At 31.1% G+C, this 20128-nt stretch overlaps 4 protein-coding genes across 4 annotated transcripts; all 4 read left to right on the forward strand.

Annotated features, from left to right (window-relative positions):
• Nucleotides 1-160: 160 nt before the first annotated feature.
• LOC101247505 (protein PELPK1-like) lies at nucleotides 161-2009 on the forward strand. Its single transcript, XM_004252810.5, has one exon. The coding sequence runs from the start codon at nucleotides 718-720 to the stop codon at nucleotides 1846-1848; it is 1131 nt and encodes a 376-aa protein (XP_004252858.1). The 5' UTR covers nucleotides 161-717; the 3' UTR covers nucleotides 1849-2009.
• Nucleotides 2010-3070: 1061 nt separating this feature from the next.
• On the forward strand, nucleotides 3071-4790 carry LOC109118738 (protein PELPK1-like). The gene has a single exon (XM_019211301.3). It carries the CDS (start codon nucleotides 3263-3265, stop codon nucleotides 4553-4555), a length of 1293 nt encoding a protein of 430 aa, XP_019066846.1. The 5' UTR covers nucleotides 3071-3262; the 3' UTR covers nucleotides 4556-4790.
• LOC101246609 (protein PELPK1-like) lies at nucleotides 4679-7354 on the forward strand. The gene has a single exon (XM_019211302.3). It carries the CDS (start codon nucleotides 5862-5864, stop codon nucleotides 7113-7115), a length of 1254 nt encoding a protein of 417 aa, XP_019066847.1. The 5' UTR covers nucleotides 4679-5861; the 3' UTR covers nucleotides 7116-7354.
• Nucleotides 7355-13986: 6632 nt separating this feature from the next.
• On the forward strand, nucleotides 13987-20031 carry LOC101244563 (uncharacterized). The gene is made up of 12 exons (XM_004252800.5): nucleotides 13987-15317; nucleotides 16114-16316; nucleotides 16403-16600; nucleotides 17136-17207; nucleotides 17411-17506; nucleotides 17579-17658; nucleotides 17777-17852; nucleotides 18081-18291; nucleotides 18376-18572; nucleotides 18717-18825; nucleotides 18960-19049; nucleotides 19142-20031. The coding sequence occupies exons 1-12, from the start codon at nucleotides 14798-14800 to the stop codon at nucleotides 19885-19887; spliced, it is 2598 nt and encodes an 865-aa protein (XP_004252848.1). The 5' UTR covers nucleotides 13987-14797; the 3' UTR covers nucleotides 19888-20031.
• The last annotated feature ends 97 nt before the right edge of the window (nucleotides 20032-20128 follow it).

A 20128-nucleotide genomic window follows, 5' to 3' on the forward strand; every position in this document is an offset into this window, starting at 1 on the left:
CAATTTGTATCAAGAACTAATCAAACCCAAGATATTGTTATTCTTTGTATTGAAAAAGTATGTATGGTACTCGCTAGGATAAGAGATCGATTTATCATGCCAACACTTTTTCAGTCGAATTCGTCATATCAGACTTGTCTAGAGCAGCTTACATCTCATATATAATGTAGTAAAATATCGCATATATATGAGCGGATTTATTCAGTATGCACCCAAAGATTAGAACTTATGAATTTCTCTCGAAATTTCCAAAAAATAAAGTACTTAAAAAAAGTGAGTGTGGCGTTTTGATGTGGATTACAAGTACTCATGCTAAACAAGTACATATAACTAATGGACACCAAATAATGAACAATATTTGTTAGGTCTACTCATATCTCAACGTTTAAAAACAAATTCAATCAAATTTTTAACATTCCAGCAAAAAAAACAACGTCGTTGGAAGTAAATAAAAATTGGATTTAAATATTGGAAATAAGTGAGTCCAGCAAATGTGTATGAATTGTTCATGGCTTCCCATTATCTCAAAAACCTTAATTAGTGGAACAGCAATAACCAAAAAATGGCAAAATCTTTGATATGTTTGGATTATTTAATTTTGAGAGCATCAAATGACCATATTAGTTATGTTATATAAACTCCTAATTCCTCCATTCTAAAACACAAAAGAAAAACAAAAACAAACAAATATCTAGGCTTAAAATCCAAATCTTCAAAATGAGAAGCCAAATGAAGAAGCAATGGCTTCAATTTGCTTGTACTTTGACATTTTTCTTCATTGCCACATGCACTATGGCATATTCACCTTATGAATCATCAGACTCAACATACAATAAAGTATCAACCACAGAAGTCAAAAGTGAAGACTTCAAGGTACCCTCTGAGTCGGAAAAGGAATATAAGTCATCATTTTTGCCAAAAAATGATTACTACAAGAAGCCAATAGTTTCAGAAGATAACTACAAGAAAGAGTCATCCATTCCCGAACAGGAAAACAAGGTGACATTCTTCCCAAAGAACGATAACTACAAGAAGCCATTAGTTTCAAAAGATAACTATAAAAAAGTACCATCCATTTCCGAACAGGAAAACAAGGTGCCATTCTTCCAAAAGAATGACTACTCTAAGAAGCCATCATTTTTCGACGATACCTACAAAAAGTCGTCATATGTTCATGAGGTACCCTCAATGGCAAAACCAGAATATAAGGAGTCATTTTTTTCAAAATTTGACTATTTCAAAAAGCCATCAGTCCCAGAAGATAACTACAAAAAGGTGTCATATGTTCCAAAGGTGACCTCAGTGCCTAAAGAAGAATACAAGGTGCCTTCTTTGCCAAAGAATGATTACTACAAGAAGCCATCAATTCCAGAAGATAAATACAATAAGGCGTCATCTGTTCCAGAGGAACCCTCGATGGCTAAACCAGAATATAAAGAGTCATTTTTGCCAAAATTTGACTACTTTAAGAAATCATCAGAAGATAGCTACAAAAAGGTTCCATATGTTCCAAAGGTGCCTTCAGTGCCTAAAGAGGAATACAAGATGTCTTCTTTGCCAAAAAATGATAACTACAAGAAGCCATCAATTCCAGAAGATAACTACAAAAAGGTGTCATATGTTCCAAAGGTGACCTCAGTGCCTAAACAAGAATACAAGGTGCCTTCTTTGCCAAAGAATGATTACTACAAGAAGCCATCAATTCCAGAAGATAAATACAGTAAGGTGTCATCTATTCCAGAAGTACCCTCAGTGCCTAAACCAGAATACAAGGTGCCGTCTCTGCCAAAAAACGACTACTTCAAGAAATCATCACCTTCTCCATCACCACCTCCACCATATTATTAAATTTTCATTTCTCATGTTGAACATGTTTCAAGATAGTCCTTCTCCCGCTCAACAGATATGAGTTAGAAGGCATGTTATCAAAAATTATAATTCTTTATTTGTATTTTGAATATTTTCCAGAGGATTGTTTATGTCAATTGAATACAAGTTCTTTTTATCAAGTGTTTATGTTGTATTTTCATCTATTCTTCCAGCAATTGCCAATTTGTTCACTTACTATTAATAACAAAACTCTGGAGCATAACAACCATCAGATACTTAAAGGATTGGGTGATTTCAAGAGACAAGAGTACGATAGGGTGCATTTCCAGATATATTACTCAAAAGAATCGACACAATTCGTCTAATATATTAGAAAAATGGAAAGAAGAAGAAAAACGGTCTCTATTGTTATAAACATACAATTCTTTGTAGATAAAGATATAAAGTGAACTAAGTAGTGAATCGTTTTTATCAGATAAAGAGGTATCGGGAAATAAATGTTACATTATTTATGATTAAATTGTGCATTTGATCTTATACCGCAGAAGTTTTTGAGCTCAAAGTATGAAACTTTTTAAATCCACAACTTCTAAAATAATATTTTGAAATTTTTTTAATTCAATTATCTTTCTGGTAGGATTCAATCCTGTAGAATGAAATAATCTCCCATAGAGCAGTTTTTTCTAGAAATCGATCATACATGACGTAAATTTGAATTAATTTGAATCATAAGTTCTAAATAACAAACAATTAACAAAGCAACCCAAAAACATTAAACATATGACGTTAGAAACAATAATATCTTCTAATTTTTCCTCTTTGTATCAAGAATTAATCAAACCCAAAATTTTTGTCATTCTTGATAATGTAAAGCATGTATAGTACTCGCAAGGGTAAGAGAGGCCAGAGATCGATTTCTTTAGCCAAAGCTTTTTCACATCAGAGCGCAATTTACATCTCATGTATGATTTGCAAGATCGAACAGTGGCAACTATTAATTTTTCGGGAAATTTCTAAAAAAGAAAAAGTATGCTGTCATGGTGTGGATTATAAAAAATCGTGCTAAACAATTACATATATAACTAATGGATACCAAATAATGAACAATATTTGTTAGGCCTAAACATTATATCAACTTTTAAAAACTAATTTAATCAAATTTTTAATATGCCAATGAAAACACAAGAACAACATTCTTAAAGTTAAATAAATAATTGGATTTAAATATTGAAAATAGACAAGTCCAGCAACTGTGTATAAATTGTTCATGGCTTCCCATTATCTCATAACCTTAATTAGTGGAACAACAATAACAAAAAAGTGGGAAAATCACCTTCTCAGTTTTGTTATATAAACTCTTAAATCCTCTATTCTCAAATACACAAGAAAAAGGAAAAAAAATTAATCTAGGCTAAGAATCAAAATCTTCTAAATGGGAAGCCAAATGAAGAAGCAATCTGCTTGTGCTTTGGCATTTTTCTTGATTGCCTCATGCACTATGGCATATTCACCTTATAATTCTTATGATTCATCAGATTCAACCTACAATAAAATACCAACCACAGAAGTCAAAAGTGATGACTTCAAGGCACCCGAAAAGGAATATAAGGAGTCATTTTTGTCAAAAAATAATTACTACAAGAAGCCATTAGTTTCAGAAGATAACTATAAGAAAGTACCCTCTGTTTCCGAACAGGAATACAAGGTGTCATTCTTGCCAAAGAATGACTACAACAAGAAGCCATTATTTTCAGAAGATAATTACAAGAAGGCGTCATATGTTCCAGAGGAACCCTCAAAGGCTAAACCAGAATATAAGGAGTCATTTTTACCAAAATTTGACTACTTTAAGAAGCCATCAGTTCAAGAAGAGGACTCCAAGAAGGCGTCATATGTTCTAGATGTACCTTCAAAGGCTAAACCAGAATATAAGGAGTCATTGTTACCAAAATTTGACTACTTTAAGAAGCCATCAGTTTCAGAAGATAGCTACAAAAAGGAGTCATATGTTCCAGAGGAACCCTCAATGCCGAAGGAAGAATACAAGGTACCTGTTTTGCCTAAGAATGACTACTTTAAGAAGTCATCAGTTCCAGAAGATAGCTACAAAAAGGTGTCATTTGTTCCAAAGGTGCCCTCAGTGCCTAAAGAAGAATACAAGGTGTCTTCTTTATCAAAAAATGATTACTACAAGAAGCCATCAGTTTCAGAAGACAACTACAAAAAAGTATCATATGTTCCAAAGGTGCCCTCAGTGCCTAAAGAAGAATACAAGGTGCCTTCTTTGTCAAAGAATGACTATTACAAGAAGTCAACAGTTCCAGAAGATAACTACAAGAAGCCATCATTTCCAGAAGATAACTACAAGAAGGTGCCATATGTTCCAGAAGTACCCTTAGTTCCTAAACCAGAATACAAGGTGCCTTCTTTGCCAAAGAACAATAATTACAAGAAGTCAACCGTTTCAGAAGATAGCTACAAGAAGGTATCATATGTTTCAGAGGTACCCTCAGTTACTAAACCTGAATACAAGGTGCCTTCTTTCCCAAAGAATGACTACTACAAGAAGCCATCAGTTTCTGAAGATAACTACAAGAAAGTGTCAAATGTTATTCCAGAGGTACCCTCAGTTGCTAAACCTGAATACAAGGTGCCTGCTTTGTCAAAAAATGACTACTACACGAAGCCATTCCCTTCTCCGTCACCACCACCTCCATATTATTAAATTTCCATCTCTCTTGTTGAACATGCATGTTTCATTTAAGTTCTTCTCCAGCTCAACATATATAACCCTTAGGGTTCTCATGTTATGAGTTAGAAGGCATGATATCAAAGTTTGTAATTCTTTATTTATTTTTTTCCTTTTCCTACTTCGGATTGTAATTGTTTTGTCATTTAAATTATATTATGAATGTTTTCAGAGATTATTTCAGTTGAATATAAATTATTTCTATTGAAAATTTATAAATTCATCTAGATTAGTCGGGCTTCAATATTACGGATATTGAACACTAGAATATGAGAAATCAACCATAAAAAAATGTACATAGATTAGATTAATCTAATTTTTCAGCAATTATTAATTATATTTCTTTACATAAATTTAATAGCAAAACACTGGAGCATAAAAACCATAATAAGAACTTCAAATTACATATTCAAGGTTACAAAAACAACAAACAAAATTAGAGAAAATAATGAAGTTGAACGAAAGATACAAAATTACTTTTTATTAGTGCCATTCAGTAATTACTATATCCAATGAATATGAAGTTACTGATAGTTATTAGCTCAAAAATCACTTTTTTTTTTGTTGAAAAAAGTTGGAATCAAGAAAGATGATTTTCTTAGATAATTACTATTAATTCAACGATTATTAATTCAACGATCATATGAAAAATCAACTCGTAAAAATGTCTTTTTTAGCCTATTTTTTATTAAACTAAAGTTACATAATTTCCAGTCATAGATCATTTTTATCAAATAAATGTTAAAATATTTCACTATTCACGATAAAATATTATGTATGGACGATGAAATATATATAAGAATCGGTGATTTAATGTATGATAATACTGGAAATAAATAGGTTCCATCAAATACAAATTATTCTGTCAATATACATGAGCCCTGCTCAAAGCATCAAAACTTATGCACCCAACTAATTTTGATCGTGACATCAAATAATGAACAATATTTCAATGTTAAAATTTTATTTAATCAAATTATCAGTGTACGAACAAAAAAGAAATAGAACAACATTATTGGAACAGTCAATAAAATTAATTTTTAAAAACAATTGATTTAATCAATTGTGTATAAATTGTTCATGGCTACCCATTATCTAAAGACCTTAGTGGAAAAGCATTAACCAAAAAATGAGAAAATATCAAATATTATTTTGATAGCATCCAAATCATCTAATCACCTCCTTAGTTAAGCTATATAAACTCCTACTTCCTCCATACTAAAACACACAACAAAAAAGAAAAAAAATTATTCATCTAGCCTTGAGAATCCAATTCTTCTCAATGGGAAGCCAAATGAAGAAGCAATTTGCTTGTGCTTTGGCATTTTTCTTGATTGCCTCATGCACTATGGCATATTCACCTTATGAATCATCAGATTCAACATACAATAAAGTAACAACCAAAGAAGTCAAAAGTGAAGACTTCAAGGTACCCTCAGTGTCGGAAAAGGAATATAAGGAGTCATCTTTTCCAAAATTTGACTATTTTAAGAAGCCATCAGTTTCAGATGATATCTATAAAAAGGAGTCATATATTCCCGAATCTAAAGAGTCATTTTTTCCAAAATTTGACTACTTTAAGAAGCCGTCAGTTCAAGAAAACGACTACAAGAAGGCGTCATATGTTCCAGAGGAACCCTCAAAGGCTAAACCAGAATATAAGGAGTCATTTTTACCAAAATTTGACTACTTTAAGAAGCCATTAGTTCAAGAAGAGGACTCCAAGAAGGCGTCCTATGTTCCAGAGGTACCCTCAAAGGCTAAACCAGAATATAAGGAGTCATTTTTACCAAAATTTGACTACTTTAAGAAGCCATCAGTTTCAGAAGATAGCTACAAAAAGGAGTCATATGTTCCAGAGAAACCCTCAATGCCTAAGGAAGAATACAAGGTACCTGTTTTGCTTAAGAATGACTACTTTAAGAAGTCACCAGTTCCAGAAGATAGCTACAAAAAGGTGTCATATGTTCCAAAGGTGCCCTCAGTGCCTAAAGAAGAATACAAGGTGCCTTCTTTATCAAAAAATGATTACTACAAGAAGCCATCAGTTTCAGAAGACAACTACAAAAAAGTATCATATGTTCCAAAGGTGCCCTCAGTGCCTAAAGAAGAATACAAGGTGCCTTCTTTGTCAAAGAATGACTATTACAAGAAGCTAACAGTTCCAGAAGATAACTACAAGAAGGTGTCATACGTTTCAAAGGTACCCTCGCTTGCTAAACCCGAATACAAGGTGCCTTCTTTGCCAAAGAATGATTACTACAAGAAGCCATCAATTCCAGAAGATAAATACAATAAGGTGTCATCTGTTCCAGAAGTACCCTCAGTGCCTAAACCAGAATACAAGGTGCCTTCTTTGCCAAAGAATGCTTACTACAAGAAGCCATCAATTCCAGAAGATAAATACAATAAGGTGTCATCTGTTCCAGAAGTACCCTCAGTGCCTAAACCAGAATACAAGGTGCCGTCTCTGCCCAAAAATGACTACGTCAAGAAACCATCACCTTCTCCATCACCACCACCTCCATATTATTAAATTTTCATCTTTCATATTCCATTTGTTTCAAGGAATCAAGTCCTTCTCCAGCTCAACTTATATAACCCATAGGGTTCTCATATTATGAGTTTGAAGGCATGATATCAAAATTTGTAATCCTTTATTTGTTCTTCTTTCTTTTCTTTCCTACTTTGAGTTGCATTCTTTTGTCATTTAAATTCCATTTTGAATGTATCCACAGATTTATTTCAATTTAATACAAGTTCTTCTTAATGAAAGTTTATTTTATATGTATATATTCATCTTTTCTTCCATATATTGCCAACAAATATCTTCACATATTTAATTTAATAGCAAAATAACAAACATCATTAATATTGTCTATTGAGTGTGGGCATTACATGTTACAAAAACAACAAGAATTAATATATGTAAGTGTCATTGAGTTACATTATACTTTTAAAATGTCCCTCCCTTTTTAATATTTAAGTTACATCATTAATATTGTCAGCATTTAACGGCGGTTTATATGATGCAACTAACGGCGTTTGGATCAATTTAGTGGCGATTTAGCTGCTTAATTACTGAATTTAGGTGAATTCATCGATGGTTTAGCGGCGATTAACGTGAATTTACTAACCGTTTTAGATAATTTTAGCCGTAGTTTATCTAAATACCATTTAGTTAAACCGAACATAATAAAATTAAATAAATGACACCTTCCTCCATCTCATATCAGTTGATCATTATACTAAAAATAGTTGTCTCATACTAACTCTGTTCAATTTACTAAATATAGAAAGCATCAATTAATTGTGCAATTAATACTTTTTGAAAGTGTTGATCACATTTGTTTATTTAATTCTTGAGAAATTTTTTAACGGTGAATTATTAAATTTATCTTCTTATTTATGTTTTCTTAATATGTTCATAAAAAAAAAACCAACTATTATGAGATAAGAAATTATTATTCTTGATGATGCAAAAGTATGTATAATGTATGGTCCAATGATGAGGGTTTTAAGTCGTGCTCGAAGAATCAAAAGTATATATAACTATTTAATGGACAACATATGTTGGGCCAACAACATGTATATTTCGACTTTAAAAATTTTATTTAGTCAAATTTTTCAATGTACCAACAAAAGGGAACAAAAACCAACATTCTTGGAACTTGGAAATCAATAGAAGATTGGACTTAATTTTTAAAATAGGTAAGGTGTATGAATTGTTCATGGCTTCCCATTATCTCAAAACCTTAGTGGAATAGCATTAACAAAAAAATGGATATGTTTGGATTCTTAGTTAAGTTATATATAAACTCCTAGTTCATTCTAAAATACACAACAAAAAGAAAAAAATAACCATCTAGACTTGACAATTCAAATATTCTCAATGGGTAGCCAAATGAAGAAGCAATGGCCAACAATTTGCTTTGATTGTCACCTCCACTATGGCATACTCACCTTATTCTTATGAATCAAAGGATTCAACATACAAAGTACCAACAAAGGTAACTAAAAATGAAGAATTGAAGGGACCTTCAGTGTCGGAAAAGGAAGATAAGGCGTCATTTTTGCCGATGAATGATTACTACAGGAAGCCATTAGTTTTAAAAGATAACTATAAGAAAGTATCCTTAATTCCTGAACAAGAATATAAGATGTCCTCGGTGCCTAAACCTAAACCAGAATACAACGTGTCATCTTTACATAAGAACTCCTCTAAATGTAACTATGGTGAAATTATCACTTACATAACTAGTTACAATAAAGTGTTATCAGTTTCAAAAGATAACAACTACAGTATCTGAACAGGACAACGTGCCTTCTTTGCCCAAAAACGACGACTACAAAAAGTCATCAGTTTCAAAAAGTAACTATAAAAAAGTGTCATTTATTTCAAAAGATAACGACTACAAAATTCTCTATGTGCTATACGAGAGTACTAGGTATCATCTTTACCGTAATATGACTACTTCTTTTCCAATTAAGGGCCCGTTTGGATGGGCTTAATAAAAGCAGCTTTAAAAAAGTACTTTTAAAAGTGCTGAAACTTATTTTTAAAATAAGCAGTTATGCGTTTGGATAAAAGTGCTGAAGTTGTTATGTCAAACGTGAAAAGGGAAAAATGGAAGAAAGAAATGTTAGGGTTATATGGGTAATTTGGAGATTGTATAAAAATATTAAACACAAAAAGATAAAAATGTGGTCAACTTAAAACAACTTATAAGCTAAAAAAAAAAAAAGCACCCCTACCCCAGCTTTTAACTTTTGGCTTAAAATAAATTTTTTTTAACTTAAAATAAGCTGTTTTGAGTATTGTCAAACAGCTAAATAAGTCAAAAACCAACTTTTAAGTCAGTTTGATCAGCTTTTAAGCTGAGCCAAACAGCTCTAAATATCTTCCTTTTTCTTTTTGAAAAAAAAGGATCTTAAATCAACTATATTGATGGCATCATCAGGAGTCAAAAAGAATAAAATCTTTATTATTGCTTTTCTTTACCAAAGTAACTGAATTTAATGCTATAATATCTACGCACTCACAAGCCAATATATAAAATTATTACTATAAATTAAAATTATATATATGACGTGGGAATTAAATGCCATATAACTAACATTTGAATGCATTAACTAACAATTCCTAAAACTTTATCCAATGACCAAAGAGAGAAGCAAAAGCCCACAAGAAAAATAATCTTAAAATAGTATGATATATATATTTACTTTTTAATATGTCATTTATTTTTGGTGATAAAAAGTATATATTATATGGTCCCGTGATGTTATGAATTATAAACCATAAAAGCAACAAGTACATGTAATGGACCCAACTTTCCAACTCACCTGATTATGACATCAATAATAATAGAGACATCATTTTTTAAGTTAGATCTAGTGTTGGTTCAATTGAATTTGATATTTTTTACGATCTATCTATATATATATATAAATGGACCAAAACTTGTGCATGTGAATCAATCGGGCCAGAGTTAGGGTATCGCAAGGGACATAAAAAAATAAATGATCTTTCGTGTGTTTATCTTTTTAATTATTATTTTGAATTTCAACTTCATAAAAATAATGAGTCTATCACTCCGCTACCAAATCAGACTATTCCATAAAATATATATTATCATCCATTAACATGACTATCGAATAACTTTATTTATCAAAGACGCTCAAGAAGTTTAAAGAAATCATATACTGTTTTTATTAAATCTTTGATAAATAATTATAAAATCCGACCCTATTCGTTGAGTTCAAATCTAATGTGTTGCTAATTATTCAAAATTAATATGGTTGGAATATATACCATTCATAATCTGTTGATGTGAATTAACTTATCAAGAGTCTGTAACCACAAGTATATGTAATGGACCCAACCTTCCAATCAACTGATTTTGACATCAAATAATAAGTTTCCAACAAATTATATTTAAAAAACGATATCGAAGATATGGATTTATGACATTCGATCGAACTTAGTAGTTTTTTTTTTTATAAACTCTCTATTTATACTAGAAAATTAAATTAAATGATTATATATGTACATTAACTTGTAAACCGATAACAAAAATTTATTAACGATTCAGTAAATCCCAAACTTTTAACCTGGCTCTACTTCGACCACAAATATAGGTAATTAACATTGCACATATAATTAAATAGTTTAATAGTTCACTAGTGATATTCGTGAAGATTGAACAGATAAAAGGAATCAAAGGTTCACATATTTCAATTAATTTAAACTTATATGTGTTTAGACAGATTTAGTAACATAATATTGTATTGTATGTACATAGATGAATTGATTGTTTATAAATCGTACAATTTCAATCAAAAGTTAATGATTGACAGTTTTTGTGACTATCAACTTGGGTGCTTCATCAAAACTTATAAGTGTGTAAATTTAAAAGAATAAAAAAGTATATTAGAAACAAAAATTCATGAACTCATTATCATTATACCATATTCAAAAAATCATTTTTTTTACGTATGATAAATTTAAATAAATAAAATTTTAATATAAATATCGAACATTCAAATTAGTTGACGTACTTTTCTTTTAGGTAAAATAAGAATATTCATAGTGTTGATGACAACTAGCAAGAAATTAATTTTGGAATCATAAAAGGAGGAAAGGCAAAAAGGACTAAAATGAATTGAAGTACACCTCTATTGTTGATCTATTAATATATAATTAGTCTTTATTAAGTATTGATTTAATTATTCTCTATATAATTAGGAAGACATTTTATATTATAACATATGTATGTGTGAAGTTGAGTTCCTCCACAATTAATATATTTTATTTTATAAGTATAAAATATTATTGATCTTAGTATTTCGATTACTAATTTCACTTTCTAAAGGTGTAACTTGATTTTTATATTTAGTCTTTTTACTTTTATAACCTAATCTTCTAATTTTAGTCTTTTCATTTTCTTGACTCTAATATTTTATATTTAATTTTCAGTTTCTTCATTCTCAACGATTTAATATTTTATATTTAATTTTTTTACTTTTAAAATCTAATATAAATATGTATATTTGAATTGAACAATTCGTCTTTATTATAATTTCTAAACAAATTAAAAGGTATTTCTTCAAACTTTATGAATTGATAATCATTTTTTCGATAGAAAAAAATTACTTAAGAGAAATGATCAATAATATTTTATGTTCGCATGCTTTCTAAATTTAGCCCATCCATTTTTTGCACGAATTGTAATATTCTTAAAAAATCTTTTCAAATCTCATTAAAAACAACTTAAAAGTCTCCTCTCATTTTTGTTATTTTTTTACTTACTTAGTTTATTACATTATTAACTTACTAAGAAAAAACATGTTAATTAAAAAGATCTTTCTTCGTCCGATCAAATTTGTCTGCATTTGTTAGATTATTTTAAAATTTAAAATTTAATAATTAAAAGATTACTTCTCTTTTTAAGAAATATTGTTTTCTTTGTCAATCTCTTCAAGCAAGATAGCTGGGCCTTTGGTAACACAAAATAATATTGTACTAATATATTCAATCATATATATATATATATATATATATATATATATATATATATATATATATATATATATATATATATATATAAGTGTGCGTGTGTGAGAGAGAGTCAATTATAAACAAAGTATTAATATCTTTCAATATTTAGTATATAAGAAATTAATTATCTTTTTATTTTTTTTATAAAATGATACATAAATACACTAACAATTAGGATCTTTACTATCTTAAATAAATTTTATTTTTATTTACTTAAATTTTGTGTTCAATAAAACATGAAATTTAGAAGGAAGAAATCTAATTTACTTCTGGACTTAAAATCAAATTTGTCTCGTTATAATATATATTTTTATTTTAGAGTTTTTTTTTTTAATAAAAATAACTCACATTTAAGAACTTTATCCTATTTTTCTTTTTTTTGTGTGTGTGTGTATGGGGGGGGGGGGGTTGCCTCGAAATTGGAATATGAAATTCACGGGTGATGACTTTAGTCCAATTCACAAATCACAAGATAACATAAAAGAATGAAAATAATGCCAAAAATTTCCACCCACCCACATCTCTCCAAGTCTAAAAATATATATATATAAAAAAGTAAAATAAATAAATGAAAAACATATTTCTGAGTTTGAGACATTTTTTGCAATATCAAAATATTCAACATCAATTTATTAGAAAATTTAAAAGAGTATAATATCTTTTCCATAACAAGTTTCTAAAGCCTTCAACCAATTTCTAATTATCATATGTGTTTTACTATCAATCACATAAACATTTTTATGATTAAATATTGATCGAAATGTAAATCAACTGATATTTATATATATATTTCAAGATGAAATTTTAGATAAAATAAACATAATAATATCATTACAAAATAAGGTATTACACAAAATGTATTTATTTATAGGACTGTGAAAATATGATCACATACTAATTAAAATAAATAATATAAATGCAAAATATATTTAAGCAATTATAGATTCATCATTGATCAGGTTATTCATTAATTTTTGGGAAATTCAAAAAAAATGCTAATACTTAGATGCATTGGCTCAACATTGTCTTCAAAAAATAAAATTTGTAGTTATACATGAATTATTTTCACAATTATAATAACATGTTATAAATAACGAATATAATATAAAAAGATAACATAGCAAAGTATATAGAGAAATATTGATATACTAATTGTTGTTATTTTAATGTGTTCGATCATTATATTTTTACTATAGGATAATATTGCAATTATGAGCTAAGCTTTACTATTTATTAAAGTTTTAGCTAATATTTGTATTTAGTAAAAAAATATTTAATTTAGTTGAATCATGTAGTCTAATGTTACATCAAAGATAATTATACCTTGCTTTTAAGTGACTTAGTTTCATATTTTGAGTATAAATATTGTGATGAATGATAGATTATATACGAGATTTTCATTTTCAATCTCCTATTTTTTTTTCTCCTTTTATTGATTTTCTTTTTTGAATAAACAAAAATTAGATTATCTCTTTTTTAATGATAAGAAAATATAAAAAATAATATTCGATTGAATGATCCTTTTTTATCTGTGAGAAAATATACTTTGAAAATTTCGATTGATATATATATATATATATATATATATATATATATATAAAGTATGAAGGAAAGACATCATTTTAACTTTCTTTTTATTTATTGAACATGAATTAAAGAGAAAATATTTATTTAGAAGAAATTAATGTTTTAATTAGTCAAAAATAATAAATAGAGATATGACTAAAACAGTTCAGAGGGACTATCTAGCAAATTTAAGAAGATATAAACACATAAATGTAATATCATAATATTAATAACTAGTATTGTCTTTATTTGCCTGAAATTTCATACTGAGTAAAAAATTAAGTTACAATTACAATATTAATAACTATTTTCTTTATTTGCCTCAAATTTAGTAGTACAGTCAAATTAAGACATTATTTGATGTTCAAATTTGTTAGAAAATCTTGGCACCAGTACCTAAATTAACTCCAACAACTCATCCATGATTCTCTTCAGTCAATATCTATATTTTACTGACCCTTTGATTTTGTATATTATATAATTTTACCCATCAATGTCTAATCTTTAATATGTCTTAGCTTAAACTCCATTCCATTTTCTTTTGTCTTATTGTTTAAGCTCCAAAAACATTTTATTTGTGAAAGTTCAGTTTTAGAGTCTAATAGTTTTGATTTTAATGTTTCTTATTGTTTTATTTTGCTCATTTCTGTAATGGGGTTTAATTTTCTTGGTTTTTTCTGCTCTCTCTTTATATATATTTCTTTTTGCTTTCACTAGTGACAAAAAAATATCTAAATTTTGTTGATTATTTTTGTTATATGCAATAAAAACCAATTCTTGCCTTTCACGGGACTCTGGTATTTAGTTGGTTCAATTGTCAACATTCTTTATTCATTGATTGCTATAAATTGGTGGGGTTTGGTTTTGCTCTCTTATTATTCTAAAAAAATAAATAAAGATTGATTTTTTTTTTTTGGTTCTAATGTTCTTTAAAGGTACCATCTTTATGAATTTTGAGGTTTGAATGAGCTTGTGGGGTTCATTGTTTTGATCAAAATGAAGTCTTTTTGTTGATTAAAGGTACAATTTTTATTGAAATTTGAGCTTTTCTTGAGAGTTTACAACTTTTTTGGTTCATTTTTTTGATAAAGATGAAATCTTTAGAGTTCTTGAAAGTGTGGGGTGTGGTGTTTTTTGCTATGTTATGTGGGGGTGTTTTGAGTAAGGAGTGTACTAATGTTCCTACTCAATTATCATCACATGGTCTAAGATATGAGTTGTTATCTTCAAAGAATGAATCTTGGAGAGAAGAGATGTTTTCTCATTATCATTTGACTCCTACCGATGATTCGGCTTGGAGTAATTTGCATCCTAGGAAGATGTTGAGGGAGGAAGAGGAATTTGATTGGGTGATGATGTATAGAAAGATTAAGAATTCTGGTGGTGTTAAAGGGATAGATGGTTTGTTGAATGAAGTCTCACTTCATGATGTGAGATTAGAACCAAATTCAATGCATGGAATAGCTCAACAGACTAATTTGGAGTACTTGTTGATGTTGGATGTTGATAGTTTGGTATGGAGTTTTAGGAAAACTGCTGGTTTGGAGACTCCTGGTAATCCATATGGAGGCTGGGAGGCTCCGGGTGTTGAGCTTCGCGGTCATTTTGTAGGTGAGTTCTGTTTTCTTTTACACCTTTCTGTGTTTTTTGAGTAATTCTCGTTCAGGGTTAATTTGACGTATGGTCACTTGTGATGTACTCATTACTTGTTGTTCTTGTATAGTTCATTGCCATGTATGACTTCTGTTTTGCCTGAAAAAACTACAGTTTTATTGAGCAACTTGGAATTGAAAAACGCATATTGAAATATGGCTTAAATCAATATTTACCAAATGTTGCAGTCCTCCTTTGTACTCGTTTAAGACATTGCGACTAGTTTCTGTTGATGTCCTGAAAATATGATTCTATAGAATGGCTTGCTAGAATCTTTTACTCCCTTGGTTCCAATTTAAGTGTCTTAGTTTGCCTGGCACGGAGTTTAAGAAATTAGAGACTTTTGAATCTTGTGATTTAAAAATGTGTATAGTCCTTTAAATCTTATGGTCTTAAACTTGCCTCGTAGAATGTTGGAATACTGAACATAGAGAGAGACGCTCTTTTTGGGACGGACCATCAAGGAAAGGTGTAGGAATGTCTACCACTTATCATGAGCTTAAACGAAGAAGTGGAAATTCATACCCAACTTGTTTGGGACTGAGGCGTAATTGCTGTATCAATTTCTAATACTGAACTAATGACCAGAATACAGTAGCATGTTAAATTGGCTTCCCTTTAGTTGTTGCTTCTCAGTATGTTTACTTTCCGACCATTTAAGATAAGTTTTTGGCATTTGTACTTCATTCAATTATACGTGCTCGTATTCGTGTATGATTTATTTATTTATTGACATTAGCTGTAACTTGAAAAGGTCATTACCTTAGTGCCTCAGCATTTATGTGGGCTAGCACACACAACGACAGCCTCAAACAGAAAATGTCTGCTGTTGTTTCTGCGCTTTCTGCCTGTCAGCAGACAATGGGCTCGGGATATCTATCCGCTTTTCCATCTGAGCTTTTTGACCGCTTTGAAGCTATAAAACCAGTATGGGCACCATACTACACAATTCACAAGGTGAAGTAAGCTAACTTGTTAAAAAATCTTGTATCTCCGTCTGTTATTGTTCTTGAATAAGCGGCTTATTCCGTTGGATTTTACAGATATTGGCTGGTCTCTTGGACCAGTATATGGTAGCTGGTAATGATCAAGCTTTGAAAATGACTACATGGATGGCCGAGTACTTCTACAATCGAGTGCAAAATGTGATAACAAAGTATAGCATTGAACGGCACTGGCTATCCTTGAATGAAGAAACTGGTGGCATGAATGATGTTCTTTATAAGTTATACAGTGTAACGGTACGTATATTATGTCAAATGAACTTCCTTACAATTTTTTCATCTTTCTAGTTTCTGTTGTATAATTTTTGTTCCAGTTGATGTCGATGTCACAAATGAGCACACTTGAACTGATTTCTTTTTTGGAATTCTCAATTGGACTTGAATTTGATACAATTGTATATTTGTTCTTCTTTACATTTGCATTTTTTTGTATTCTGCGCCTTGTGTCCCGTTACTTCTTTTTCCAAACTGCTTTGGACTGTTTTTCCTTGATCTGGTAGTCTATCGGAAACAGTCTCTCTACCTCTGCGATAGGGGTTAAGGTCTGCGTACATCTACCCTCCCCAAATCCCATTTTGTGGGATACACTGGATACGTTGTTGTTGTTGGATTCTGCACTTGTGTGTCAAATGTAATGCCTATCGGACCAATGATAAAGACTACATATTTCCGTCTATGTCTGATTCTCTTTGATACAGAGAATCTTACAAAGCGAATATAGATATACAACACAATTATCCTGACTAAACACTTCCTTTTATTGGTTTTGCAGGGAAATTCAAAGCATTTACTGCTGGCTCATCTTTTTGACAAACCATGCTTTCTAGGACTCTTAGCTTTAAAGGTGTAAATCACACTTCTCCACGAATCCTTATTTTACTGGCTCACATAAAAATGGTGTTTTAGTGGTTATCCTAATTACCATTCTGTAAAACTCAACTGGATGTGTTATAATAATCAACATATCAAAGAAAGAGTACTTAAATGTCTTGTCTAGAAGAGAGTATCTGTTTCTGTCCCATTTCCTAATATCTTTTATTACAACAGGCTGATGATATATCAGGTTTTCATGCCAATACGCACATCCCAATTGTTGTTGGATCTCAAATGCGTTATGAAATTACTGGGGATCCCCTATACAAGGTAAAAGACTTGTTTTTCAAGTTGTTCCTCAGTAAGTTTGATCTTCTTAAGTTATTGAACTTTGCTTGACAGGAAATCGGGACGTACTTTATGGATATCGTCAATTCTTCACACAGCTATGCAACTGGTGGGACATCAGTCGGTGAGTTCTGGTAAGAGCCAATCCAAGAAATTCAACTTAATTGATGCATCAGTTTTGTTCCGTGTTTGATTAACTTTACTTCTTATATGCACAAAATTAGCTCCTCTTTGACATTTGATCCTTATCAGGTCTGATCCAAAGCGGTTGGCAAGCACACTACAAACTGAGAATGAGGAATCTTGTACGACCTATAACATGCTTAAGGTGTGTTATAAGATTTTGTGCCTTTGTTTTTGTATTATGCTCTCTCTATCTAGCGGAAGAGAAAAAACGTGTTTTAATAAATCATGGAGGGTCATGTCTCTTAAAAAATGAAAACTTTCATAGCTTCCTTTCTCAGTGAAATGAGAAAGAGTGCTATTGCAGTTTATTTGTTCATAGGTGAAGAACCAAGTGATGTAAGTGTTTTTGTTTAATTTGATTTATCTGTAGGTTTCCCGACACTTGTTCAGATGGACCAAAGAAGTGGCATATGCTGATTACTATGAACGTGCGTTAACAAATGGTGTACTCGGCATCCAAAGGGGAACAGATCCTGGAGTTATGATATATATGCTTCCACTTGGTCGTGGCAAATCCAAGGCTCGGAGCTACCACAATTGGGGAACACAGTTCAATTCCTTTTGGTGCTGTTATGGGACAGGTGATTATCTAACTCTGAGTTTACCTTTAAAATTCATAACCTATGAAAACCTGTAATGATTTTAATATTTGGTTTCCTTTAAAGGAATTGAATCGTTCTCCAAGTTGGGAGATTCTATATATTTCGAAGAGAAAGGGAATTCTCCAGGGCTTTACATTATCCAGTATATACCTAGCTCTCTTGATTGGAAATCTGGACAGGTCTTGGTGAGTCAGAAAATCGAGCCTGCTGTTTCATGGGATAATCGCCTCAGAGTGACAATTACAATATCTTCAAATGGGGTATGTGTTCATTCTGTCATGTTTATCTTCAAATTATTGCCGAATTTCATTTTCATCCGGCTGATCAAATAGCATGTAGGACAACTTACCTCGAGTATTGTCTTTTGAACGATCAGTAGATTATATTCTGTATGTTTCTTTCAGCATTCAAGTGGTGCAGTGTCTACGTTGAACTTGAGAATACCGAGCTGGACACACTCAAGTGGTGCAAAGGCAACCTTAAATGGAAAGGACTTGTCTCTACCAACACCAGGTGTGACATTTTCTTTCATCTGATGCCTCTTTATTATCATCAAATCATTTTCTCTGCCTAGTTATGGTCTTTTATATAATTGATAACCTTAAAGAAAGAGTTTTATGGTGTTTCGTTTCTACTCATTGATGCAGGTAATTTCCTGGCTATAACCAAAACTTGGGGTCAAGGAGACAAAATCACTCTCGAGCTACCCATGATTCTTCGAACTGAGGCCATACAAGGTACTTTTTCTATGTGTTTCTAGTACTCTTATCAGTTTTTTCATGTGGAGAAATGTGTCATCTGTAAATAAAATTCTTGTGTGATGCTTCAGATGACCGTCCTGAGTATGCATCTGTTCAGGCAGTTCTTTATGGTCCATACCTTCTTGCTGGTCATTCAAGTGGTGATTGGGACATCGAAACAAAATCAACCACTGCTCTTTCGGACTTGATTACTCCCGTGCCAGCTGACTATAATTCTGATTTGATATCTCTGATGCAAGAATCCGGTAACTCAACATTCGTTCTGACAAACTCTAATCAGTCCATTCAAATGGAGAAGTACCCTGAAGCTGGAACAGATGCTGCAGTTAGCGGTACATTCAGACTCATTTCACTCGACAAATCATCTGTCAAGCCTTCACAACATAAAGATATCATAGGAAAACGAGTCATGTTAGAGCTCTTTGATCTCCCTGGAATGTTCATTTCTCATCAAGGACAAGAACAAAGCCTCGGGATTGCAGCCTCCTCAGACGATGGTGGTTCCTTATTCCGTTTGACAGCTGGATTGGACGGGAAGGACAATACAGTTTCTCTCGAGTCTGAAGCAGAGAAAGGGTGTTTCATCTATAGCAGTGTGGACTACAAATCAAGTTCCACTGTCAAGCTTAGCTGCAATTCGAAGTCCTCAGATGCTGGATTCAAACAAGCATCAAGTTTTAAACTGGGAGATGGCATTAGTGAGTATCATCCTATCAGTTTCGTGGCGAAAGGGGCAAAGAGAAACTTCATTTTGTCACCATTGCTTAGCTTTAGAGATGAATCTTATACTGTGTATTTCAACATCCAGTCATAGAGAATGTTGCAGATCACAATAATAAATTCATATATTTGCCTACAATCATGAAAATTGTTGTTTACTTGTCTAATCTCTTGATTTAGAGATATGAGATTTGACGAATCTCGAATATTATAGAATCCTTAATTTATCCTAACAAAAGAGTATCGAGTATCTAAATGAAATTGAGACGTAGTTGATTGATTAATTGCTCGTAGGCTAATGCATATACTCAATATACATAGTGTTTAGCAAGGTC

The sequence above is a fragment of the Solanum lycopersicum genome, chromosome 12, assembly GCF_036512215.1.
Source record: "Solanum lycopersicum chromosome 12, SLM_r2.1".
NCBI classification, from domain to species: Eukaryota; Viridiplantae; Streptophyta; class Magnoliopsida; order Solanales; family Solanaceae; genus Solanum; species Solanum lycopersicum.